At 44.0% G+C, this 27023-nt stretch overlaps 1 protein-coding gene across 1 annotated transcript in view; it reads right to left on the reverse strand.

Annotated features, from left to right (window-relative positions):
- Positions 1-27023, reverse strand: part of PAPSS1 (3'-phosphoadenosine 5'-phosphosulfate synthase 1) — a 158145-nt gene that overhangs the window by 66395 nt on the left and 64727 nt on the right. Inside the window, exons 6-7 of the mRNA XM_077476682.1 lie at positions 25355-25468; positions 9784-9895 (exon numbers count right to left, since the gene is read on the reverse strand). Of these exons, the coding sequence (XP_077332808.1) occupies positions 9784-9895; positions 25355-25468 (226 nt within the window). The remainder of the gene's footprint in view (positions 1-9783; positions 9896-25354; positions 25469-27023) is intronic.

Raw genomic sequence — 27023 nt, forward strand, 5'->3', positions numbered from 1 at the left:
AACACTGCAGCAAAAACCATCCCATCCTTTTTGGCAGGCAATATCGCTGCCAAATTCAAATCATTCAAGCAAATAAAGTGACTAGGGCCATGCAGCATACATTATGGCATTGCGCAGTTTTTTTGAACAGCGCCATTTTCCCTTTGCAGACTTTTTTATTTTTTCAGGACTCCACCCAGGTGGTGTTCTCATTTAGGGAGGCTGCAGTTCCCTAAGTTTCCAAAGCGTGGATATTTGGTATTTTTATACTAGATACTTTGATGCCTCTCCTCTGCTATCAGGATAGTCAACCCGTGATCCCTTCCTTGTTGGCAATTTGTGGCCTGTAAGTTACAGCGGCATTGGTCTTCTCTAGGGGACGCTCTCTCTTTCCTGCTTATGTCCCCTTCATTTAAAAATATTATAAAATTATAATTATAATTATATATATATTTTTTTTTATTTTTTTATTTTTTTTACCATGAACTTCCTACCTCTTTGCCACCTTTTCCTCCCCTCCTTTCTCTAGTCTGTTCCACTTGCATTTAGCCCTCATGTCCTCTGCTCCCACACCAAATGTGTATCTTTTCTCCACTTAGCCCAGACAATTCTGGACATTATACTCCCCATTGGAGATACTGGCTTGGGCCAATCTTGATGGCAATCAACCAGTACATCCTGGGGATGTTTTCCAGCACCCCATATTAAGTATGTCCTTCCTGTTCTTATGATTTGCTACTGCCATTGTTATCGTCGGTACACTATGTACCTACTTGCCTCAACCGAGGTCTACCCTCTTTGGTCATAAGTATTCTGCTCTTTATCTTTGTACAATTGTTACCATATGTGCCTTACAATCAGATGATGGCTTGCATTTGGAAATTTTCCTTATTTTTTTTACTATTTTTTCAATATTAAAGTATCATAGTTTGATAAACCGTAATACATTTTTTGAACAAGAAAAATTGTAATAGGTAGGTCAGGAAATTAGATGTGTAATTTATGTCCATAGAACACCTGACGGTGCTCCCTGCATGTTGGGCCTCTGTATGTGGCCATGCTGTAAAAACACATGTGGTATCCCCATACACAGAAGTAGCAGAATGTGTTTTGGGGTGTAGATGCAAGTATGCATATATCATGTGAGAGAAATAACCTGTTAATATGACAATTTTGTGAAAAAAATATAAAAATCTTGTAAATATCAAAAATCATTTTGCAAAGTAAAAAATACAACTTCAAAAAACTCATCATGCCTCTTACTAAATACATTGGGGTCAAAAAGGGGTAATTTTGGAGTATTTGCATTGTCCTGAAATGATAGGCTCCTTTCACACTGTCTTGTCCATTTGACAGACTCTGCTTACTGATCCCCCCCCCTGCGCAGATGGATGACAGGTTTGTTATGGCCCTCTCAGAGTCCCGCTCTCCTCTGACGGTTTTCATCTGATCCGATAGAGGGATGGAAAATAGGGTCACCATCCATCTGGATTTGGCGGACAGGATTGGATAGCAGGGGGTATCAGGGGACATGTTACAGCTGACATCCGCTGCCCCATAGGGATGAATGGAGCATCCGATCAGGTCCGCCTAAAAAACTGACAGGTGGACCTGATCGGAAAAAATCCTATGTGAAAGGGCCCATAGGCTGTCAGTACATCAGGTGTGATCAATATTCAATGATTGGCACCATAGGTATATATTCCATAACCTTAACAACAAAATAAAATACACAGATTTGTATTATTTTGACCAAAGAAATATAGCAGTTTAACTTTTAGCTAAAATTCATGAGGAAAAAAATCGCTAATTTTTATACCAGAAACAAGGAAAAATGCATTTTTTTTCACAAAATGTTTTATTTGTAGCGAAAAAAATTAAAAACCCAGTGGTGATTTAAATACCACCAAAAGAAAGCTCTATTTCTGTGTAAAAATGGCACAAATTTCATATGGGTACAGTGTTGCATAACTGAGTAATGGTCATTCAAAATGTGAGAGCACTGAAAGCTAAAAATTGGCCTTGTTAGGAAGGGGGTATAAGTGCCCAGTAGGCAAGCAGTTAAACAGTAGAGACTAATTTTCTGGTTTGCTTTATACATTTATTCAACAATCTTGGAGGACCCAAGATGATGCAATAATAATAAAAAAAAAAATTATATATATATATATATATATATATATATATATATATATAAAATAAGGCCGGGACAGGGAAAACGTTCTTCTTACAAAACAACAAAAAGGAGGTGCATGATGAGAACTAATGTTCTGTCAGAGCACAAAAACTGGCCATACACTGAACAACCTAATTTGTAAAATCTGTACAATCCCCTTTAAAGTTACCAAATCATTGTAGTATGAGGACAAAGCTAAACAATACATTTCATTATTATCCAAATCGGGCAGGCCCTTGCATTACATAGTGAAGGGTGGATCTAAAGGGGATTCTCCAAAAGGATTGCATTGTGTATGGTCAGCTTTAGTGCTAGGTGTGCATCATTTCATTGCATCTGGCATTTATAAGTTTCTGCAATTCAACGTCCTGTTCCACGCTTCCATCTCCAGTCACCAACTTAAACAGTGAATCAACAAACTCACTCCAGTGAGCTGACCTAGGAACCAGTAATCTCGCAGACTAGTAGGAGGTTTGCATTAGTAGAAAGGCCAGCCAATGTCACAAATATTTTGGCAGTCGTATATATACAGTATATGCCTGGAGTTCCACTTTAAGCTACCCCTCTAATGGCATGCAGAAAAGAATATGATCCCTGGTAGGAGAGTTGGTTATTCCAAGTGATGAGCAAACCTGCATCTTGCAAGACTCATTTTTCAAATATCAAAAGGCTCAAGCTAGGTTTGTATAGATCTACAAATGAAGAAAACCTGTTTACTGGTGAAGTACAACATCAACCCATGGAAGCCAACCAGAAATCATCTTTTCAGGATTTTGTACAGCTGGTTGCTAATATAATGCAGTACACACTGATGCACAGTACTAAACAAGACACTCTACTAAAATCCAAACTATATTTAATTTCTAAATTTCTACACTCAATCCCCTCGTTTTTAGATGACCTCTCCTTAACATGCTTTAAATCCCTTTCCCACGTGGTGTATAGTTAGAATGCATATGAGTTATTGATCAATAGCTGCAAACTAAACAAAAAAAATAATCTACTGATACACAAACACAATTATATTGAGGAATTTATAATCAGAAACAGAAATATCGCTGATAGGTTCAAAAGGTTTTTGAAACACTGAGAGAACCTGATTCAAACCCCATGGAGTGATGGTTGGGCGCACAGAGGCGACCACATAAAAGACAGCATGTACAAATGTCTTAATCAGTGACTGGGAGACTAGCTGTCTATTGGAACAAGATCGCAAACATTGAGATTTGACCCTTGATGGATGCCAAATTCTGTTTCAAACCTAATTGCCAAAAGGTCAGGATTGGTCACACGGCATTTTCTGGGATGAAGCCTTTCCTTGCACCTAGAGCAGTATGTCCTTCAAGTGCTACGGTAGACCTTGCAGGAAGTGGAGTTCCCAGTTTTTAGTATTTTAGGAATCAGGGATTCAGAGAGGCCCCTATCCCTCAAGATCTGGGCATCGACTGCCATGGGCCAGCAACTGTGAAGCAGAAATGTAAAATGGTGCATGGGACAGAAGATTCTGACTATATAAAAGTGCCCACAGTGCATTTACCAAAAGTCTGCCGAGATTGGAGCATCGCATCTGCCTACTTAACTAGGAAGATACACTGAGTCTGTGACTGAGAACTGAGAGAAGGATAGTTCTCAAGTGGGAACCCAGTATAACTACTTGGTTCAACTCTGAGTGATGTCCTTTGCAGTGTTTCTTTTCTTGCCATATCCAGTTTGTTGTAGAGATTGGGAGGCCATAAGGCCAATATCTGACATCCCCCACAGTTTACACAGGCTCTGGAAAAATTTCAGCTGTACTGCCCATTGTCCATGGTTTGGATGTAAAATTCTGTCCAAGACAGAATCCTTTCTACCCATCTTGCCACGGCAAGACATCTGATTCTTCACTGATGGTTGATTTCGACAATGACTTAGCATTCTCTGACCGGATCTGATCAGATAACCCTTCAGTAAAAAATTTTTAATCATTACAGGCCAACATAACCATCAGTGCCAGAGTTGGATTTCTATTGGTGTTATCCTTGGTCAGGTGCTGTCCAGAAACTGAACCAATTTGTTGCACAATGAAAAAAATAGGATTTTTGTACTCACCGTAAAATCCTTTTCTCTGATGTTCATTGACAGACACAGCACCTTAATATTGACCTTAGGGTTATATTGCCACCTTTAGGAGAGAACTAGGCAGAACACATAAACAGCACGGTGTCGCCCAGGAGGCGGTCCTACTGGCTATAACCTCTCACTCTGCTCCCAGCAGTTCAGTTTGTCAAAAAGCAGTACAAACATAAACCGGAGAGGTGGGTGCTGTGTCCGTCAATGAACATCAGAGAAAAGGATTTTACGGTGAGTACAAAAATCCTATTTTCTCTTTCGTTCATTGACGGATACAGCACCTGAATCATGACCTTAGGGACGTCCCCAAGCAGCGTCAAAAACGAGGGGTTGGAACAGAAAGAAAATAAACTCTATCCATAACAAAAAGAACTCCTCCTCAGAGGAGTTGCATGCATCCGAAGATGCGCCCACATTGACTTTGTAAAATTTGGTGAAAGTGTGAGCGGACGACCAAGTCGCCACCTTACACACCTGAGAAACGGACGCTTGATGTTGGAAAGCCCAGGAGGCACCAGTTGCCCTGGTAGAATGTGCAGTGACAGGAAAGGGAAGCGTCCGTCCCCTTATGGCATAAGCCTGAACCACAATCTGTCTGATCCACCGAGAAATGGTGGCCGACGAGACCGCCAGGCCCTTCTTTGGACCAGTCACCAATACGAACAGAGTCCAACCTCCGGAAAGGAGCCGTAGCAGACAGATACACCCGCAGCGCCCGAACCATATCCAAAAAATGCAAAGCGACTTCCTTGGGAATGCGACAGCCGAGGACAAAGACGGGAGCACAATGTCCTCATTTAGATGAAAGGCCGAAACAACCTTCGGAAGAAAAGAAGGCTGCGGACGCAGCACCGCCTTATCTTTGTGGATGATCAAGAACTGGACTGTGGGAGCAAAGTACTCTTTCCCCCAGTAACATTCTTAATATTGTCATCCAGCGAGGCGCCAAATAGCCTCTCACCTTGGAAAGGCAAATCAGCCAGCACTTTCTTAGATGCCTGGTCCGCAGACCAGCATTTAAGCCAAATCAAGCGACACAGCACCACTGCTGATACTGAGGCTCTAGAAAGCAAAAGGGGCCGTATCCAGGCCCGCATCACAGACATACTTAAGGCCGTGCCCCAACTGGTCTGCCAGTTCCACGCAGACTGGAGAAACCTGTTCCTTCCCCACTCGCGTTGCAACAACTTAGCCCATTCAGTAAGCATTTGTGACACCAGGGCTGTGGCTAACACCAGTCGCAATGCTGACCCCACCACTGTAAACATGGACTGGCAACCACCTCGGCCCTTCTGTTAGCAGGGTCCTTGAAAGAAGGGGACCCTTCCACCGGATTCGCGGTCACCTTATTTAACCTGAATACCGGGGGGGGGTCAACAACCGGAGATGTCAATTTTTTTCAGGAAGCTCTGCTCAAAGGGGTAACGTGCTGTCATTCGTCTTGGGACTGAAAAGGCCCACTGGGGGCTTTCCCACTCCTTGTAAATAAACGTATCAAAATAAGTTAAATAGGGAAACACCTTAGCAGTGCGGACCAGCTTGTGGGACCCAAAAGGGACCAACACCTCTGCAGATGCCCCACTGTATCCTCTATCTTTAAAGCGGAGGTCCACCCTAAAATGGACCTCCGCTCATCGGAATCCCCCCCCCCTCCGGCGCCACAATCGGCACCTTTCAGGGGGGAGGGGGGTGCAGTTACCTGGATAATCCGGGTAACTGCACCCACTTCTGGGCTAGCTCTCTGCGGAACGAGCGTAGGTTACGCCCCCGTTCCGCAAGCGCCCGCCCCCTTCAGCAAGTGCCCCGCTGCCTGCTGGGAAACACACAGCTCCCAGAGGCAGCGGGGACCGTCCGGATTGCGCCGCGCGGCTCGCGCATGCGCAGTAGGGAACCGGGAAATGAAGCCGAAAGGCTCCATTTCCTGATTCCCATACCCAAGATGGCCGCGGGACCCGGCAGCCGAGCGAGCGATCGGCTTCGGGTGCCGACATCGCGGGCGCGCTGGACAGGTAAGTGTCACTATTTAAAAGTCAGCAGCTGCAGTATTTGTAGCTGCTGGCTTTTAAAAAAAAAAAAAAAACGCGGAGTCCCGGTGGACTCCCGCTTTAAGGTATCCAGCACCGCTGTGATAAGTGCTCCTACTAGCTCTTTTTCCTGCGTCTTCTTTCTCACTGTCCGAATGGTCCTGGTCCACATCCTCTGAAAATGTCAGAACAGGGGGACCCGAGTCTGAATCGGAGATCTCCCCAGGAGACAGGGGGGGCACGCCCCTTCTACTCTGGCAATAAATGATTCCAGGACCGCTGACAGAGCGCCCATGGGCACCGCAGGTGTAGGGGAACCGGTTGCTATAACAGGGGTGTCTGGAGAAGAAGCGCCAACCTCTGACGCCATGTTGACTCACTCTCGCCTGTCACACTTAAGGACCTAAGGCAAGCAACAAAAAAAAAAAAAAAAAAAAAGTCCACCCTCCTAGCTGCCACAGACTGAGGGGTGCCCTGCAGGGCTCACCACCCTGAACCAGGTGCTGTTGCCGTCCGATCTCCCTTCTGCCTGCCACGAGGTTTCTAAACCAACCGCCCAGGGCTAGGGTATAACAGACCTGAGGCTACCAGAAAATGGCCGCCTCAGCAAAAGTGCCTGACAACGCAGGGAAAATGGCCACGGTTACAAGAAAATCCCCTCAGTTCCCACGGCGACCATTCCCCCCACATGGCAGCACTCAGACACCCAAAAAGCACCAAAAACAGGGGGAAAAAAACCAACGGACCACCAACCGCCCAGAGCAGCCCCTTGCCAGGACCCAGATATCCCCCAGAGGCCCCCCCCGCCCAGGTACATGCCCTGCACCACCTATGCCTAGCCACACAGCGGCCCCTTAGAATGGGGAGGGAAATAGGCAGGGAGAGAGAGACCCCCTAGTCGACCTCCCAGGGAATGCCCAGCTGCTCCATCTTACCTAAACAGGTGGAACCATACTTACCCCTCCTGCAGGGACTGCTGGACGTACTCCACAGACAGACCCATCACCCGAGCAGTATGGGGTGGCTATCGGCCATGGCACACTGTGACTCGGACAGCAGTAGCCCGGTCATGTGTGTGCCCCGGAGCATATAGCTCACCGGCCACCCCTGGACCAGAACGGGGCCTGTCACGGCTGACCCAGAGCGTAGCTAAGGTCTGCATGCGCTCGATGGCCAGGCTGGGGAGCCAGGACCTTCTAGACTAGGCAGAAAAAACTGAGCTGCTGGGAGCAGAGTGAGGGGTTATATCTAGTGGGACCGCCTCCTGGGCGGTACTGTGCTGTTTTTTATGTGTGTTCTTCTTAGTCCTCTCCTAAAGGTGGCGATATAACCCTAAGGTCAAGATTAAGGTGCTGTGTCCGTCAATGAACGAAAGAAATGTTGAGTTGTAGGAGTCTTAAAAGGAAATGGGAAAACTGAACAACCTGAAAAAGGAGACTACCATCAACTGCAGGACTTTCATGCAGAAGTCAAGTCAGTCAACGCCTTCCTTTTCATGAACCGAAGTCCATTTCCCTAATGTTTGATAGGCTAGCAACATGGTCATGGCAGGTTGTAATGCAGGGCCTACCAGAGAAAACAAGGTTGTAGAAAGAAGCTTCAAATACACTATAGTTGTCCAAATATTGGGACACCTGCCTTTACACACACATGAACTTTAATGGCAACCTAGTTTTAGTCTGTAGGGTTCAATATTGCGTTGGTCCACCCTTTGCAGCTATAACAGCTTCAACTCTTCTGGGAAGGTTGTCCACAAAGTTTAGGATTGTGTTTATGGGAATGTTTGACCATTCTTCCAGAAGTGTATTTGTGAGGTGAGGCAATGATGTTGGACGAGAAGGCCTGCTTTGCAGTCTCCACTCTAATTTATCCCAAAGGTATTCTATTGGGTTGGGATAAGGACTCTGTGCAGGCCAGTCAAGTTCTTCCACCCCAAATTCAATCATCCATGTCTTTATGGACCTTGCTTTGTGCACTGGTCCAAATCATTTGGTGGAGGGGGTATTATGGTGTGGGCTTTTTTTTTCAGGGGTTGGGCTTAGCCCCTTCGTTCCAGTGAAGGGAACTCTTAAGGCGTCAGCATACCAAGACATTTTGGACAATTTCATGCTCCCAAATTTGTGAGAACAGTTTGGGGATCGCCCCTTCCCGTTCCAACATGACTGTGCATCAGTGCACAAAGCAAGGTCCATAAAGACATAGCCTCCATAGAGTCCTGACCTCAACTGGATCTCAGGCTGAAAAATGTAGGGAGGTGTAAATAGTTTATTAAGAGTCTCCAAGAACCATGTCTGGGACTATGGGTTACATCAAAAAGGTTTTAGTAGCCTTAGGTCCTCAAAGAGATACCAGACAGATAGTAGAACTAGTAGAAGTTACAGGATGTTTTTCAATTTTAAAGTGGGTGTGCATTAAAGTGGTTCTAAAGGCAGAGGTTTTTTTTATCTGTATGCATTCTATGCATTAAGATAAAAAAAAAACACCTGTGTGCAGCAGCCTTCCTCAGCTGCCCTAATACTTACCTGAACCCACCTCGATCCAGCAATGTTTGACAAAAGGCTCGGCTGTCCATGACACTCCCTCCTCATTGGCTGAGACAGCAGTGGGCACTATTGGCTCCCGCTGCTGTCAAAGTCAGTGAGCCAATGAGGAGAGAGAGGGGGCGGGGTCGGGCCTCGGCTCCAAGTCTGAATGGACACAGAGCAGCAGCTTGGCTCAGGTGCCCCCATAGCAAGTTGCTTGTTTTGAGGGCACTCAGCAGGAGGGAGGAATCAGGAGTGCCAGTGAGGGACCCAAGAGGGGGAGGATTGGGGCTGCTGTGTTGAAAGCCAGTGCATAGAGCAGGTAGGTATAACAAGGTTGAGACTTTAGTATCACTTTAAGTCACTAAAGACCAAAATGGTTTCTCTAAGCCTGGGAGCAAGGGCAGTTGTCTGCAAATCCTAGGTGGCAACATTATCCATCAAGAAATTATGAGATTCTCCAGTGGACAGAGCCTCTGCAGCAGAAGGCTCAGTGGCCACTAAGATTGCAGGCTGATGTTAGTGGTTCGTGACCTGGAGGGACCAGGAATTGATCTACATGTGTCTGGCATCTGACGAATCATGCTGGGACAACTTAGTTCAGGTTACTAGGTAAAGCCTTGGTACCCACAAATCGGCTGCTGGAAGTAGAACAGGTTCAGATGATTGAAGGTAACCAAGTCAGTCTAGGCAAAACAAGGACTAATCTAGCAAAAAAAAGATTAAACTTTTTATTAGTAGGCAAAAGATGTCCATCAGTCAAAGACACCAGTAAAAATCTGAGAGGAGGTGTAATAACAGGCTGGTCACTGTTTTTTGTTTGCCAGTGTGCGAATGTTCCTGTGGGCAGCAGTATAACCCAACAGTCTCTGAATCCAACAAACAAATTATTACAATAAGTCATATGATAGATTCTTAAAATAAAAAACTCCTGAAAAATAAACCAATACCAACAGTTTCACAGTGTGCTTACCATCTAACAGACAATCAAAATGAAGGCACTGCAAGTACTCTCGCTCTCTCATAAAGCCATTAAGTGGTGTTGCCCAGCCTTCTGCCAAAACTTGCACCCATTGCATGTCCACCTGTAAAAGAGAAAAACAGACTAATTAAGAGAAGAAAACAAGTAAGGTAGTTAGTAATTTGACACTTTGGTACAAGTGCCAAATAAAAGGCAAAACGTTTCAGAGTTAAGCCAGAATAATGACCCTATGGCTCCAGAATTAACATTCTCACTCTGACGTACGCAGCAATATGCAACATGTGTAGTGCAATCAATGTTTTTGGAAGATTTTGTAAAACCTCAGGTAAATGAAAATGCCAATGTTATAACGACCAGATGTTTTCCCTCTAGATATGGCTCAACAAGGCACTGAAATGGGCATTATGATATACCATTTGCAGTCACCAAGAGCAACCAGTGTATCAACCAAGAGTGCATCTTCCTTTATCTAAATGCAGTAAAAATAAAATTTGACAGGCTGCTGCAGAGAGCGTGTGTTAAAGACCATGTGAATCCAACATTTCATATTCTGATATGTGCCTGCTGTGCCATGTACTCATATAAAAAAATCATCCTGTGCTCTTTGTATTGCTTCCTTTGTGTGAAATCCCTGGTGTTCATTCTGCTTTCCTATTAAAAACCGACCACACTAAGCAGGAGAACACACTGTGGTCAGTTCTCTAGTTGTGCTGGGAACTCAGCCTGCTCTCTTCAAATGATCAGACTTGTCCTGATGTGCCCCTCCTGCACAGCCTTAGGAAGATCAGTATACTGCCGTTTCTCCCGCCCAGCTCTCTGTTCACAGCTGCAAAAGGTATTTATAATGTTTTCTATATCTATACAAAAGTGTTTTGACTTTCATTTCCAATTTAAACCGAATGAGTGGTTTTACAAGGTGAGGGTTTACATAAACTTTAATGAATTTGGACCATCCTCAATGCCACATAAAAGGATTTCCACTTTATAATGTATGGATTTCTACTGAGGGTTTACAAAAATGAAGCAATTAAAATAAAACTTTGTACAGACTTGTCACTATATATCAAAACAAGTCTTTGATACATAACGGTCTTGTGAGAACGAGAGCACAAGCGAGAGAGAAAACGAGAGCGAGAGAGAAAACGAGAGCGAGAGAGAGAACGAGAGCGAGAGAGAGAGCGAGAGAGAGAACGAGAGCGAGAACGAGAGCGAGAACGAGAGCGAGAGAGCGAGAGCGAGAACGAGAGCGAGAGAGAGAACGAGAGCGAGAGAGAGAACGAGAGCGAGAGAGAGAACGAGAGTGAGAGAGAGAACGAGAGCGAGAACGAGAGCGAGAGAGAGAACGAGAGCGAGAGAGAACGAGAGCGAAAGAGAGAGAGAGCGAGAGAGAGAGAGAGCGAGAGAGAACGAGAGCGAGAGAGAACGAGAGCGAGAGAGAACGAGAGAGAACGAGAGCGAGAGAGAACGAGAGCGAGAGAGAACGAGAGCGAACGAGAACGAGAGCGAACGAGAACGAACGAGAGCGAGAGAAAACGAACGAGAGCGAGAGAGAACGAGAGCGAGAGAGAACGAGAGCGAGAGAGAACGAGAGCGAGAGAGAACGAGAGCGAGAGAGAACGAGAGAGAACGAGAGCGAGAGAGAACGAGAGCGAGAGAGAGTGAGAGCGCGAGAGAGCGAACGAGAACGAGAGCGAACGAGAGCGAGAGAACAAGAGCGATAGAGAGAGAACGAGATCGAGCGAACAAGAGCGCGTGATCGAGCGAACAAGAGCACGCGAGAGAGCGAACAAGAGCACGCGAGAGAGCGAACAAGAGCACGCGAGAGAGCGAACAAGAGCACGCGAGAGAGCGAACAAGAGCACGCGAGAGAGCGAACAAGAGCACGCGAGAGTGCAAACAAGAGCACGCGAGAGTGCAAACAAGAGCACGCGAGAGAGCAAACGAGCACGCGAGAGAGCAAACAAGAGCACGCGAGAGAGCAAACAATAGCGCGCATGCGAGAGAGAGCGAACAAGAGTGAGAGAGTTTGACACAGAGACAGAGAGAGAACGAGAGAAAGAGAGAGAATGAGAGAGACAGAGAGAGAGACAAAGAATAAAAGCTTTGTACCCCTGGACCCACTATTTACAGTACTATATTAATGCTATGCTGTGCCAGTTTACTCCTTGTGATCCCCACGGTGTGTCTCTCTATGTGCCCTGGATTTTACCTGTGGACTTACCCTTGTTGACACACCCCATTTCCCTTGCAAGATCCTGCCAAATCCCCAGGTAATACCGCGGTCATCTTGCACCCCCTTACTGGGCTCGGGTACTGGAGCTAGTGCAGTACCTAGACTTTTTGCAGCACATTGTAGCTTTAAGCCCTGGTAATGCATTGATTTTTGAGTAGATCAGAGGGTATTTAAAAGGAGCAAGCCATTTACCTACACTCTAGCAGCCAATGAAGCTTCATTTACACTGCACAGAGAATCAGCAGACGTCAACTGTGAGAAGATAATCCACAGCTTAGGTTGAGCTCAACAGTGCTAGGTATTCCCACTTTTACCGCTTTTTATGCAGTAGATTTCCTATCATTTCTACATCATGTGTAATATGCACATTTCTTTGAAACCCACCCTAAGCACTGTAAGTAAATTTCAGTGATCCTTGTGATTTTTTTTCCCTTCCTCTCTTATCCCTGCAAAACACACAAAAGATGGAACAAAATCTGGGCAGACTGTCCCTGTTTGCATACCCAATGTATTATAGTATTTCATATAAGAACAGATGTTACAAGAAAATCTGAGGTCAATGTTCTAATTCTGGCCATTTTTCTGTGTGCCTGTGTTTAGACTTTTTATTTGGGTCTCAATCTCTTAAAAATGCAGCAGGCTGCAGTTTTTTGGCATTGGTGTTGGTCTTATTAAGCAACAACTAAAAAGGGATGAATAAAAAAGCAGATGTCATGAGATTTTAGCGGTTTCTTTGACATACTTTTAGTTTATCCATACAGTGCCAAAACTGTGTAATCAGCGATCATACAGTTTGATGATCAGTCATCGAAACAGGAATCATGGTCGCCTTAATACGAAAACTGTAAAAAGAGCATCGCTAAATGGTGGGCCGCTGGCCAGATGCAGACCGAGTCACTGTCCCACCCGGACCACCGCGGTTCAGCCATTTATTAGCTGGTTCTTTGTGGCTGCAGCTGTCATCACAGCATGGCAGCTGAGGGACAATGCTAGCTAGAGATCTGGAGACAGAGCAGCTTTGGATGGAAGGCAGGGACTGTGGGAGTTAACATTTTAAGTGTCCCAGCAGGTGACTGGTTGTTGAGATGAAGGGAAGCTGTAATGTGAAAGAGGGGAGCAGAGCTGAGAGGGCTGCAATGTGAATGGGGGAAGCAGAGCTTAGGGGGACTACATTGTGAATGGAAGGAGCAGAGCTAAGGGGGCTGAAATGTGATAGGGGGGCAGAGCTGAGGAGGGCTGCAATGTTAATGGGGGGGTGCAGAGCTGAGGGGGGGTTTCAATATGGATATGGGTGCAGAGCTGAGGGGGGCTGCAATGTGATAGGGGGGCAGAGCTGAGGAGGGCTGCAATGTGAATGGGGGGTGTAGAGCTGAAGGGGAGTTTCAATATGGATATGGGGTGCAGAGCTGAGGGGGGCTGCAATGTGATAGGGGGGCAGAGCTGAGGAGGGCTGAAATGCGAATGGGGGGCAGAGATGAGGGGGGGTTTCATTATGAATAGGAGGTGCAGAGGTGAGGGGGGCTGCAATGTGAATGGGGAGCAGAACTGAGGAGTCTGCAATGTAAATGGGGGATGCAGAGCTGAGGTGGCTGCAATGTAAATGGGGGATGCAGAGCTGAGGTGGCTGCAATGTGAATGGGGGGGGCAGAGCGGAGGTTGCTGCATGTGAATGGGGGTGCAGAGCTGAGAGGGGCTGCAATGTGAATGGGGGGTGCAGAGCTGAGGGGGGGCAGAGCCGCGGTGGCCGCAATGTGAATGGGGGAGGGGGGGCAGAGCTTAGATGGCTGCAATGTGAATGGGGAAGAAGACTTGATGTGGCTGCAATGTAAATGGGGGGGGGGGGGGGCAGAGCTGAGGAGGGCTGCAATGTGAATGGGGGGGGGGGGGGGGGCAGAGCTGAGGAGGGCTGCAATGTGAATGGGGGAACGGAGCTGAGGGGGCCTGCAATGTTTATTGGGGCAGAGTTGAGGGGGCCTGCACTGTGAATGGCGGCAGAGTTTGGGGGGGGGGGGGGGGCTACAATGTGAATGGGGAGCAGAGCTGGGGGGGAATGGGGGCAGAAGCCATTACTGTGGGGGGATGTGAAGGTAGGGGCAGAGGACACTACTGGGGGGGGGGGGGTCAGTGTGAAGGGGGGGGGACAAGGGACACTACTGTGGGGGGTGATGTGATGGGGGCAGAGGACACCATTGTCAATGATAAACTGTGATGTAAAGGGGGAATGAGGAAACTGATGTAAAAAGGAGATTGTGATTTCAGAGGAGGGGGCTGTGATGTGAATAATCGGAGTCATTGCACAAACAGGTATTTGGACCTCGGCTGGAAGAAATTTTACAGATCGAACCTCCGTGCATTTTAATTCAATACCCCTGTTCTACAGTCTTCAGTTAGTCTTGCAAAAGGAAACCGACAGCAAATCCTCACAATCTTCAGGTGCAGTGGGTGATACAACAGGTTATATCTATTTCTGTCTGCAGTAAGTAGAAATGTTACAATGAATTACATAGGAGAATCAAGATATTAGAACATAAGCTCAGAAGCAAAAATTTTATAGAATGCAGCAGGAATGCACCGATACCATATTATTATTTCTTTTTTTATTATTTCTTTTTTACTGTGAGTACAAGTACTGCCAATACCAATTACCGATACCTGCTGGTTTTGTTTACACTTCAGCTGTCAGCAGGGGAACCTCGGTGACAGCTGAAGGAGTGATCGGTTAAGGACGTGGATACATTTTTACATTTCTGCTATGGACCTGTTTATTTGACGATAACTTATGATATGTCTTGAATATTGTCTTACAACAATATTATTTCACAATCCTTAAACAATTAAATGTAAAAAAAAAAAAAAAAAAAAAAAAAAAAAACTGCAGTGTTAGTTTAAAAATAAATACTGTTACTGCACATAAAAAGGTGCTCATTTTATACTGTAATTTGTCCTTTGTCCTAAAATGACACTATGACATTGAAAAGTTATTACAAAAAAGAAACATACTTTTTTTAAATTTTGCACTCTTTTTCAATGTGAAAAGTGTCAATATATGTTAAAGGTGTAAAAATATTAACAAACAAAGCAAATAACAAAAAAGTTTTAATTATTAATCATGTTGTAAAGAGCTGCACAAATTGTTGGTGCTATATTAATCCTGTAGAATATTAGTATAGTTTAACCACTTAAGCCCCAGACCATTTGGCACTTTTTGCAATTCGGCACTGCGTCGTTTTAACTGACAATTGTGCGGTCGTGCAACGTGGCTCCCAAACAAAATCAACGCCTTTTTTCCCCACAAATAGAGCTTTCTTTTGGTGGTATTTGATCACCTCTGCGGTTTTTATTTTTTGCGCTATAAACAAAAAAATAAAGACAATTTTGAAAAAGAAACGCATAATTTTTTTACTTTTTGCTATAATAAATATCCCCAAAAAATATATATAAAAAAATAATTTTTTCCTCAGTTTAGGCCGATACGTATTCTTCTACATATTTTTGGTTAAAAAATAAATAAATGCAATAAGCGTATATTGATTGGATTGCGCAAAAGTTATAGCATCTAAATAGGGGAGTTTTATGGCATTTTTATTAATATTTTTTTTTTTTACTAGTAATGACGGCGATCATCGATTTTTATCGTTGCTGCGACATTATGGCAGTTACATTGGTCAATTCTGACACATTTTTGGGATCATTGGCATTAATACAGCGATCAGTGCGAAAATTTCACTGGCAGTGAACGGGTTAATGTGTATCCTAGGAAGTGTTCTAACTGAAGGGGGATGTGGACTGTGCAGGGAAACTAACAGATCATCTGTTCATACTCTGTATGAACAGACGATCTGTCAGTTCTCCCCACAGAGAATCGGAAACTGTGTTTACACACACAGCTCCCGGTTCTCAGTTTGCCCCGAGCGATCGCAGGAGCCTGGCGGTGATCAAGACTGCCGGGCACTCGGATCGGCTCAGGGGCGAGCACTAGCTGCCGTCAATGGTACCGACGTACCATGATGGCGAGCCAAGCCATGTTGCCACAGTATAACTGCGGCGGCTGGTCGGCATGCATTAAAAAAATTGAAATGAACAAAAAAAGAATTAACTGGAGAAGGAAAATAAGAAGTTAATTAGGGCTGACTAGAGTAAATGAAGGATTAATAAGGGGATAAACAAAGGAACATCTAAATTTACTTGACAGATAGCTTTTAACTGACTTCATCTGCAGATTGAAGTTCATCCCTTTGATCTGTAGATGAATAAACAAAAGGATACAAAATAAAACAATGTTTCTTATTAACGTTCTGTTTTAGCGGCTGAGCAATGTTGATGAAAAACATTGTCAGGCTTTTTTTTTTTTTTTTTTGACGGATCCAATTGGTGGGTCTTTTGTTTACACTTCAGCTGTCTATAGGGGAACCCCGCTGGCAGCTGAATGAGTTATTGGCTGTTAAGGAAGCAGCGGCCCCACTCCTTAAAGCGGAGTTCCACCCATTTAAAAGTCAGCAGCTACAAAAAGCCAGGCACCCACTGCACATGCATGAGCTGATCTGCACGCTGTGATTGGGTGGGCAATCTTTTGGGACCTGTGACTGTCCCAGAAGACTGCAGGGATTCTTCCAGCACCAAGAGAAGAAGTGAGAGCTGGGTGCATATAAAAACAGGGTACCCGCTCAAAAAAATAAAAATAAAAAAAATTACATGTCAAATGAGGCATGTCAGGGGGTCACCAACACTTAAAGCGGAAGTTTAATTTTTGTGTGGAACTCCGCTTTAACAATATTCAATAAAGACATTTATTCATTGGAGTGTGGCTGTCCAGATTTACATAGTTACATAATAAGGTTGAATAAAGACACTAGTCCACCCAGTTCAACCTGAGTAAGTGTGCGTGTCTACAATTATCCCTATCCCTGTACATTGCATCTCAATAAGATGCTGATCTATTATATTATCATTTATTTTAGGTACCCATATAGCGCTGTCAATTTACACATACATCGCACACTTACATCGGTCCCTACCCTCAAGGAGCCCACAATCCAAGGTCCCCAACCCACATGCACACACTAGGACCAATTTTGGACAGAAGCCAATTAACAGCATGTCTTTGGAGTGTGGGAGGAAACCGGAGTACCCGGAGGAAACCCACACAGGGAGAACATGCAAACTCCAGGCAGGTAGTGTTGTGGTTGGGTTTCGAACCAGTGACTCTTTTTAGTGCTAGGTGAGAGTGCTAACCACTACACCACTGTGCCGCCCAGATATCCTCTACTACACCCGCTCCTTAAAGAGGAGGGCCGGTTATACAAAAAAAAAAAAAAAGTCAGCAGCTGCAAACCCTGCAGCTGCTGACTTAATCAACACACTCACCTGTCCAGGGCGCCCGCGATGTCGGCCGCCCGAGGCCGACCCGTCCCTCGGCTCCCGGCGCCGCCATTCCTTGTAAGGGAAACAGGCAGTGAAGTCTTACGGCTTCACTGCCCGTTTCCTACTGCACATGCGCGAGTCCCGCAGCTACTGCGCATGCGCGAGTCCCGCAGCGCTTTCTGAATGGGACGCGCTGTGTTCTGGAACACACAGTTCCCAGAACACAGCGCGACCCATTACCCAGAAGACGCCGCGACGAAGACAGAAGATCTCCGCGGAGGAGGAAGAGGAAGATTAGGAGAAAGTGCCTAGCAACAGGCATTTCTGGTAAGTAAAAAAAAAAATTTTTTTCATTTTTTTTTTTTTATATTTTTTTGTAATTTTTAATATTTTTTTTTGTTTTCAGGGTGGCCCTCCACTTTAACAACCCGTAACTGGCGGATTTTTTTTTTTTTATTTCTTTTATATTTCAGTTGTCAGTGGAATACCGCTGACAGCTGAAAGAACCCAGCCTGAAGGTATCGTTTTCAGGTATCAGCGCATTTGTACCGATACTCATGCAAATGCTTAGCAGTGCAACCCTAGAAATACAGCTTACCAGTCATTAGATATGGTGGCTGCATTCATGTCCTTTTCCAGGCTTTTTCCTTTAGTTTTACTTGGTGATATTGCCAGTATCCTGCTTCCTGTCCTGGCTATCACCTTGGCTGCTCTTCTAATTTGGACTACAAACACCTCATTCTCTCCATTACATAGAGAGTAAGGATGAGCTCCAGCGTGTTCACACAGCCCACGTGCAGAGCCTGTCAGGAAGTTGGCACTGTGCTGTGCTAATCCCAGGCAGTGAGACATTGTACCAATGTGCAGCTGCAGAGATTGGGAAATGTCTCACTACCTGTGATTAGTCCATCGCCGTGCCGACTTCTTGGCGGGCTCTGCATGTGGGCTGTGCGAACACGCCGGAGCTCATCCATAATAGAGAGATTCACAGAGGATTGCTAGGAAAGCTGATAACATTGTTTTAGATTTCAGTTGAGTACACAAGAGCTTACAAGGACACTGGATTTGTGACAGGATCATGTGTACTTTTCTGTATTTGCAGTAAATGTACCTAGCCTTAAAAAAAGAAAACAAATGCAACCACCCCATCTAAGAACTTGTAAGCTGCATTATTACATTTTTGTTCTTAATCTTAGATATACTTTAAATAACTATATAGAGACATAGAAAGCACAAACTAAATAGTGGGTACCAATAATATCTAATTCTAATAGGCCCACATAACAAAAGGGTCAAGAAGGACATGACAGAACTCAAACAGCAGCTTGTAGCACCTTATATCTGAAACTGACACCAAAGGATGTCTGACCATCCACCTGGTAACAATGAAATGTTTGAATCGAAGACCACGTGACAGGCAATCTGACAAACAGATGTCTCAAGCTGAAAAGCCCATAAAGCCCTGACTGATCTGATAGAGTGAGCCTTAACCACTTGAGGACCGCCGTATTGCCAATGTACGTCAGCACAATGGCACAGGCAGGCACAATCACGTACATCTACGTGATTGCCTTCCAGCGGGTGGGGGGTCCGATCGGACCCCCTCCCGCTGGTTACGGCGGTCTGATTCGGTCCAGGAGCGCTCCGTGATGAGGGGATGGCCGTTGGTTTTCGGCCATCCCCTCTGGATCGCTCCTGGCCAATGAGAAGCTTCCTCCCCTGTGTATTGTTTACACAGGAAGGAGGAAGTGATGTCATTCTCCTCGGGGCGGTCTTTTTGACCGGACTACGAGGAGAAGACAGAAAGTAAGTGTGCACCAACACTACACTGACATGTAGGTACACACAGGCACACAAACCCCCCCCCGATCCCCCCCCCCGATCGCCCCCCGCCCCCCTCCACCCCCAGTCACAGTGTCACTGATTGCATTGATCATTTCTTTACTGATCAATGCATTCAGTGTCAGTTGTGACAGTAAAAACTGTCAGGACAGTTAGTGTTAGGTCCAGGGTAGCCCCCTATCACCCCCCAATAAAGATTTAACCCCCTGATTGCCCCTAGAGTTAACCCTTTCACCCCCTTTTGCCAGTGTCACTAAGCGATCATTTTTCTGATCGCTGCATGTGTTGCTAGGTAGCTAGTTATTTTTTTAGGTTCACCGCCAGGTTTTTATATCGCTAGGTACCCCGATATACTACCCAATAATGGTTTTAACCCCCTGATTGCCGCTAGTTAACCCTTTCACCCCCTTTTGCCAGTGTCACTAAGCGATCGTTTTTCTGATCGCTGCATTAGTGTCGCTACAGTCGCTAGGTAGCTAGTTATTTTTTTAGGTTCACCGCCAGGTTTTTATAGCGCTAGGTACCCCGATATACTACCCAATAATGGTTTTAACCCCCTGATTTCTGCTAGTTAACCCTTTCACCCCCTTTTGCCAGTGTCACTAAGCGATAATTTTTCTGAACGCTGCATCAGTGTCGCTAGTGTCGCTAGGTAGCTAGTTATTTTTTTTGGTTCACCGCCAGGTTTTTATAGCGCTAGGTACCCCGATATACTACCCAATAATGGTTTTAACCCCCTGATTGCTGCTAGTTAACCCTTTCACCCCCTTTCACCAGCGATCACAGTATAAGTGTCGCTGGTGACGCTGGTTAGCCAGTTAGTTATTTAGGTTCCCCGTCAGGTTTTTATATAGCGCCAGGGACCCCCATATACTACCTAATAAAAATTTGAACCCCCTGATTGCTCCTAGTTAACCCTTTCACCACTGATCACCGTATAAGTGTTACGGGTGACTCTGGTTAGTTTGTTTTTTATAGCATCAGGGCACCCACCATTTATTACCCAATAAAGGTTTAACCCCCTGATCACCCGGCGGGTGATATCAATTAGGTTTTAGGGTCAGGGTCTGCGTCGCCCCAGGCAGCGCTAGGTTAGTGCCAGTACCGCTAACACCCACACACAAAGCATACACCTCCCGTAGTGGTATAGAATCTGAACAGATCAATATCTGATCAGATCTATACTAGCGTCCCCAGCAGTTTAGGGTTCCAAAAAAACGCATTGTTAGCGGGATCAGCCCAAATACCTGCTGGAACCTGCGTTTTGCCCCTCTGCCCAGCCCACCCAAGTGCAGTATCGATCGATCACTGTCACTTACAAAACACTAAGCACATAACTGCAGCGATCGCAGAGTCAGGCCTGATCCCTGCCATCGCTAACAGGTTTTTTGGTAGCATTTTATATTCAAATCCGGAAGGCAGTGCTTGGTTTTCGGGGTCCCGTACGTGGCTAGGCTCCCAAAAAGTCCCCCACATGTGGTATCCCCGTACTCGGGAGAAGCAGCAGAATTTATTTTGGGGTGTAATTTGACTTCTGCCCATAGCATGTGTGAGCAATATATCATTTAGTGACAACTTTGTGCAAAAAAAAAAAAAGTTTGTAATATTCCCGCAACTTTTGGCAAAATATAAAATATTCCATGGACTCAACATGCCTCTCAGTAAATAGCTTGGGGTGTCTACTTTCCAAAATGGGGTCATTTGGGGGGGTTTTGTGCTATTTTGGCATTTTATGGACTTCGAAACTGTGATAGGTAGTGAGGAGTTAAATCAAAAATTTGCACCCTTAGAAATCCTGAAGGTGGTGATTGGTTTTCGGGGTGCCGTGCGCGACTAGACTCCCAAAAAGTCCCACACATGTGGTATCCCCGTACTCAGGAGAAGCAGCAGAATGTATTTTGGGGTGTCATTTCACATATGCCCATAGCATTTGTGAGCAATATATCATTTAGTGACAACTTGGTGCAAAAAAAAAAAAGTTTGTAATATTCCCGCAACTTGTGGCAAAATATAAAATATTCCATGGACTCAACATGCCTCTCAGTAAATAGCTTGGGGTGTCTACTTTCCAAAATGGGGTCATTTTGGGGGGTTTGTGCTATTTTGGCATTTTATGGCCTTCGAAACTGTGATAGGTAGTGAGGAGTTAAATCAAAAATTTGCACCCTTAGAAATCCTGAAGGTGGTGATTGGTTTTCGGGGTGCCGTGCGCGACTAGACTCCCAAAAAGTCCCACACATGTGGTATCCCCATACTCGGGAGAAGTAGCGGAATATATTTTGGGGTGCAATTCCACATATAACCATGGCATGTGTGAGCAATATATCATTTAGTGACAACTTTTTGTAAAAAAAAATATATATTTTTTTTTTGTCATTATTCAATCCCTTAGGACAAAAAAAATAAATATTCAATGGGCTCAACATACCCATCAGCAATTTCCTTGGGGTGTCTACTTTCCAAAATGGGGTCATTTAGGGGGGATTTGTACTGCCCTGCCATTTTAGCACCTCAAGAAATGAGATCGGCAGTCATAAATTAAAAGCTGTGTAAATTCCAGAAAATGTACTCTAGTTTGTAGACGCTATAACTTTTGCGCAAACCAAAAAATATACGCTTATTGACATTTTTTTTACTAAAGACATGTGGCTGAATAAATTTTGCCCTCAATGTATGACTAAAATTTAGTTTATTCGATTTTTCTTATAACAAAAAGAAGAAAATATCTTTTTTTTTCAAAATTTTCGCTCTTTTTCCATTTATATCGCAAAAAAAAAAAAAATCGCAGAGGCAATCAAATACCATCAAAAGAAAGCTCTATTTGTGGGAAGAAAAGGACGCAAATTTCGTTTGGGTGCAATATTGCATGACCGCGCAATTACCAGTTAAAGCAGCGCAGTGCGAAATTGCAAAAAGACCTCTGGGTCCTTAAGGTGTTTATTGGTCCGGAGCTGAAGTGGTTAAAGTGACTCTAAAGGTTTGGTTTAAAAAAACAAAAAACAAACACATCATACTTACCTGCTCCATGCAGTGGCTTTGCACAGAACAGCCCCAAACCTCTTCTTCTTGGGTCTCTTGCCGGTGCTCCTGCCCCCCCCCCCCCCCCCCCCCCGACCAGTGCCCCCATAGCAAAGCTACTTGCTATGGGGGCACTGGTGCACTTTTGCCCCCGAGCCCTGCTCTTTAAGTCCATAAGACACAGTGCCAATTCTTGGCCCCCATCCTTTCCTCATTGGCTGCCTGCCTGTGACTGACAGCCAATAAAGAGAGAAAAACACAAAACAATCGAGGCTCCTGTGCACATCGCTAGAGTTAGAGGCACAGTCAGAGACTCAGAAGGGGAGAGCGAAAAGGCTCGTTTGTGATTGATGTGATCTACAGCCTCAAAAAGGACAGACTCCTGCCCATAAAATCAGACATGCCAACAGAAAACTTCTCTCTACATAGGTAGGAGGAAGGGTGTGAGATTTTCTCACTGGAACACAAAGATTTGCTTAGGTGGAAGCGACAAATTGAAACAAGCAGCTATTTCTTCAGAACAATGAAAGGTATAAATGTACAAAAAGTCTGGCAAAATCCTTGCTAAGGAATTTAGTTTACCTAAAACTGACCATTACACATTACATTTTGTGAATATTACAAGTTTAAAGAGAGCATAATAAGGTTTCACATGAAAATATGATAGCTTACTCGAAGTCTGATATTTTGTTTTATCTTCAACAAATGCAAAAAAAAAAATAGCAGGTAAGTCAAAAATATTTTTCAATGATAAATTCCTGTATGCTCTTCCTGTGCAGGTAATTAATATCGCTCACAGCTACCTCCATTATTACAAAACCCTCCTCTGAGTTACAGGGGGAAGTGTTACACAGTCCTAACACACTCCCTTCCTAGGAAGACAATGCTGGTCCTTCTAGATACTGTACAGTCCCTACCCTACCCTAGGACAGGTAATTCATTCAGCCACCACATGTAAGGAAAAGTGAGCTGTAATGCATTACATTTAGATACAGATTTGGGTTTAGATACAGTTTAGGTTGAACAATCACCACAGGTAGAGTAAGTCAAGTTAAATGAGGGGGCAAAGCTAGATCTTTCATTAGCAAGTCTGCACAATTATTATAATATATTCAGATTCCTGCAAAAGAGCAATGAAAATCTGTTCCCATTGGGCTAAACACTGAGAGTTATTTGAAACCCTTGCAATCCATGCAACATAGTTACACAGTTAGTCAGGTTGAAAAAAATAAATAGTTCAACCAATAAAAGAGAAAAAAAAAATCATACAATCCCATTTACCCAATCCTATACCCTCAGTTGATCCAGAGGAAGGCGAAAAAACCCCAGCAACGCATAATGAAATTTGCTACAGCAGGGGAAAAAATTCCTTCCTGATCCCCCGAAAGGCAATCAGATACTCCCTGGATCAACTGTATCTATAAATTTTTTTATTATATACATTTAGGAAAGAATCCAGACCTTTTTAAAAGCTACTGAGCTGGCCAGAACCATCTCTTGAGGGAGTCTATTCCACATTTTTACAGCTTTTACTGTGAAGAAACCTTTCCATATTTGGAAATGAAATCTTTTTTCCTCTAGATATAAAGAGTGACCCCTTGTCCTCTGTGATGATCTTAAAGTGAATAACTCAATGCCAAGTTCACCATATGGACCCCTTATGTATGTGTATAGATTGATCATATCCCCCCTTAATCTCCTCATAGCGGAGCTCCTCCATGCCTCTTATCAGTTTGGTTTCCCTTCTCTGCACAACATTTTGGATTTGTGGAAGGTAAATACTACTTAATTTTTCTTTTAGATCTCATGTACACTGGACATTTTTCACCTGCTACTAGGAGTGTCTAGGGTATTATTTTTTTTACCCACCTCTAAATACCCCTGCATGTTAGCCTATGTGCCCATGCACAAATAAGAATTTAAAGGAGTTTAGAGCCAGAAGAAAAAAAAAACAAAAACAAAAAAAAAACAAAAACAAAAAAAAAAACCCTGCCAGTGCATCCAGGAGCAGCAGCGTTTAGGCAGAAAACAAATGTCTGGCGCCTGTAAATGCACCTTAACACCAGAAGAGTTTATCGTTTGAGCGTTAATTTCAATGGGCAGAATAAAATATTCTGGCCAATGAAATTAATTAACCCCCAAGTGCTTGATGCGCCTAAAACGCATTACGCACTTTTTCTGTCAAAACGCCGCAGCCAAGTGGAAAGGCTTTTAGGAGAGTTGGCAAAACATCCTTTGTGCATGAGGCCTTAATCATTAGATACGTTCTATATCCTCTGTTGTTGTGGTGGTCTAAATTTCACTAGAAAGCAAGGCCATAGACTGGTTGGGGCAGGAATCTGTCTTGACTAGCCGGAAGTACAGTTTGGTTCTAAAGGCCAAGTGACCTAGCCTTTTAAGGAAACCAGTGGTAAGGGAAATACGTATGCCACCACTGCTGACTTCCTTCTCAGAGGGCTTGCTACCTGACCTTCGCTATCTTCCAAATTGTCTGATCTGGAGCTTAGAGTCGGTTCACACTGCGGCAGCACGACTTTCAGCGCACTGCCTCATGTGACTGGGATGCGACTTTAGCGGCAACTTGCAAAATGACTTCTGTATAGAAGTCAATGCAAGTCGCCCCAAAAGTCATACAGAAACCTTTTTCTAAGTCGGAGCGACTTCAGTCGCTCCTATTAGAACGGTTCTATTGCACAGAATGGGACGTGACTTATCAGGTGGCTAAGTCGCCTGACGAGTCGCCCCTGTGTGAACCAGCTCTTAGAGATCAGAGTGATGAGAGAACTCTTTATTTACATACTTGTTACCAAACATAATAAAACAAATGACTGAAGCCCCTGAATCATGAACAGGGCCCGACGACAAGCATTTTGAGATGGGATAGAGAGCAATGGCAGCCTACAAATTCTCTCGCTACATGTTTCTTCAACAGCCAAATCATATGAAAAAAACTGTGTTTTAAATAATGTAAGGTCTTAATTTAAGTCCTGATGTCCATACCCAAATGCCCTTTGTACAACACAATAATTGTTCACCCATTTCAAGAAAAACAAAAGAGAACATGTATAACATTTAATAAAAAATGTCTTGACCAATTGAGTTTTTTACCTTATTTATTTCCAATGTCGGCAATGATTCAGAATCGGTTTTTGCCAGCTGTAGTTTGTTCTCTGGTACATACAACTCCTTGACTTCATAAGATGCGTCAACGGGCACAATATCCTATTTGTGTAGGAAAAAATCAGAGAGGAATTAGTGTTCTCAGCTGTAAAACAGATGCATCTAACTTATCAAGAAAGGGAGGTGAAACAACACGCATTATCAAAGTTCATATTGTTTTTCTTGCCTCTAGAGCTTAATATTTCTTACATTTGCTTCAAGAATAATAATAAGTACAAGAGTTTTGTGGGTTTAGGTGAATATATTTTCTGGACAGAGCCCGTGGCTGGGATCATGGGAAGAACACAGATTCTTACAATGCCCGGCCAATGAACTCAAAGAGGACTCCAGGGGAAATTCATAATGCACTGGACTGAAAAACATTCTGGGTCCACCATGTTTCGCATTCATGTTTCTGCACCATCCTGAATATGTTTAATATACAGAACATAAAACAATATAATAAGAGAAGCCACTCTGTCGCACTGTTACTGGAAACACCAAAGTCTGTGTAACAAGCAATGTTCTGGAAATTAAACAGAGACCATTACATCAACGTAAAATAAACAAACATCTTCAAATTCCTGAAGACTAAATATACTGAAAACATACACTTTAAATGGCTTTTTTGCTCAGAAAAACAACATACAATGTGTTTTGTTTAAACCAGAGATGGACCATTTAGCGCTCAACTCAGGGCCATTTTGTTTAAGATAGTGTAGGGAAAGGGTTAGAACCTCTGTCAGGTTATTTTTTTTATTGCTGTCAAGGTCTGCAGTGGAAGGATTTTTTTGTTCTCATTTACCCCTATGACAAAGTGTCGCATGGACAGGAATAATAGAAAATATCGACAATGGGGAGGGACAGTGACCGCAACAAAAACACTTATTTTATAGTAAGGTGGGAAAGGGTTAAAACCTTTGTCAAGAACTTGTTGCCCTCTGTATTTACTTGTCTAGGTGACACCACTTGACTTCATTTCTTATCCTGTAGATGCAGGAACAAAAATTGGAGAAACTCTGATGGTGACACGATTAAAAATCATATAGAAATTATAACCCATTCCCCATTATATCCAAAACTATATACAGAACAAGAAGAAAAGAAAAACATATTTGGAATGTTTTTGAGATTGTAGTATGAACAAAAAAAAAAAAAAAAAATCTTTTGTGAGAAAGATTGAGGCTAAAATTACTGACCAGAAAATTAGAATATTTTCTTTAATTAGGGCCATATGCACAAAAGACAGAGGCTGAAAATATGGCCAACATTAAATGATACAGAAGCTCTGATGAAGGGGGCCTATTCTCGAAATGCGTTAGCCTTCCAGCCCCAGCATACATGGCTGGATGACTATGGCTGGAGATTAATTTGATCTGCTTGTTCCATCCCATGTTTGGGAGCATGTCTTTTGCGTCTGAATTCAATCAATTTTGGTGATGGTAATGCACTAGGGGTTAGCGCCCTCCTGTGTGTTTTTGCAATAAAATCACATAAAACAGAAGACCTTTTCCTGTGCCTGAACAGCAGCAGGTAGTGGGTATAGCCTGCCTTACTCTTGGAAATGCAGATGTTTCAGAGCATCAGCAGTTACCCACGCATGCATGTACAATATATT

This window comes from Lithobates pipiens, unplaced genomic scaffold (assembly GCF_037356315.1).
Source record: "Lithobates pipiens isolate NorthernLeopardFrog02 unplaced genomic scaffold, aLitPip1_a1.2 Scaffold_13, whole genome shotgun sequence".
NCBI classification, from domain to species: domain Eukaryota; kingdom Metazoa; phylum Chordata; class Amphibia; order Anura; family Ranidae; genus Lithobates; species Lithobates pipiens.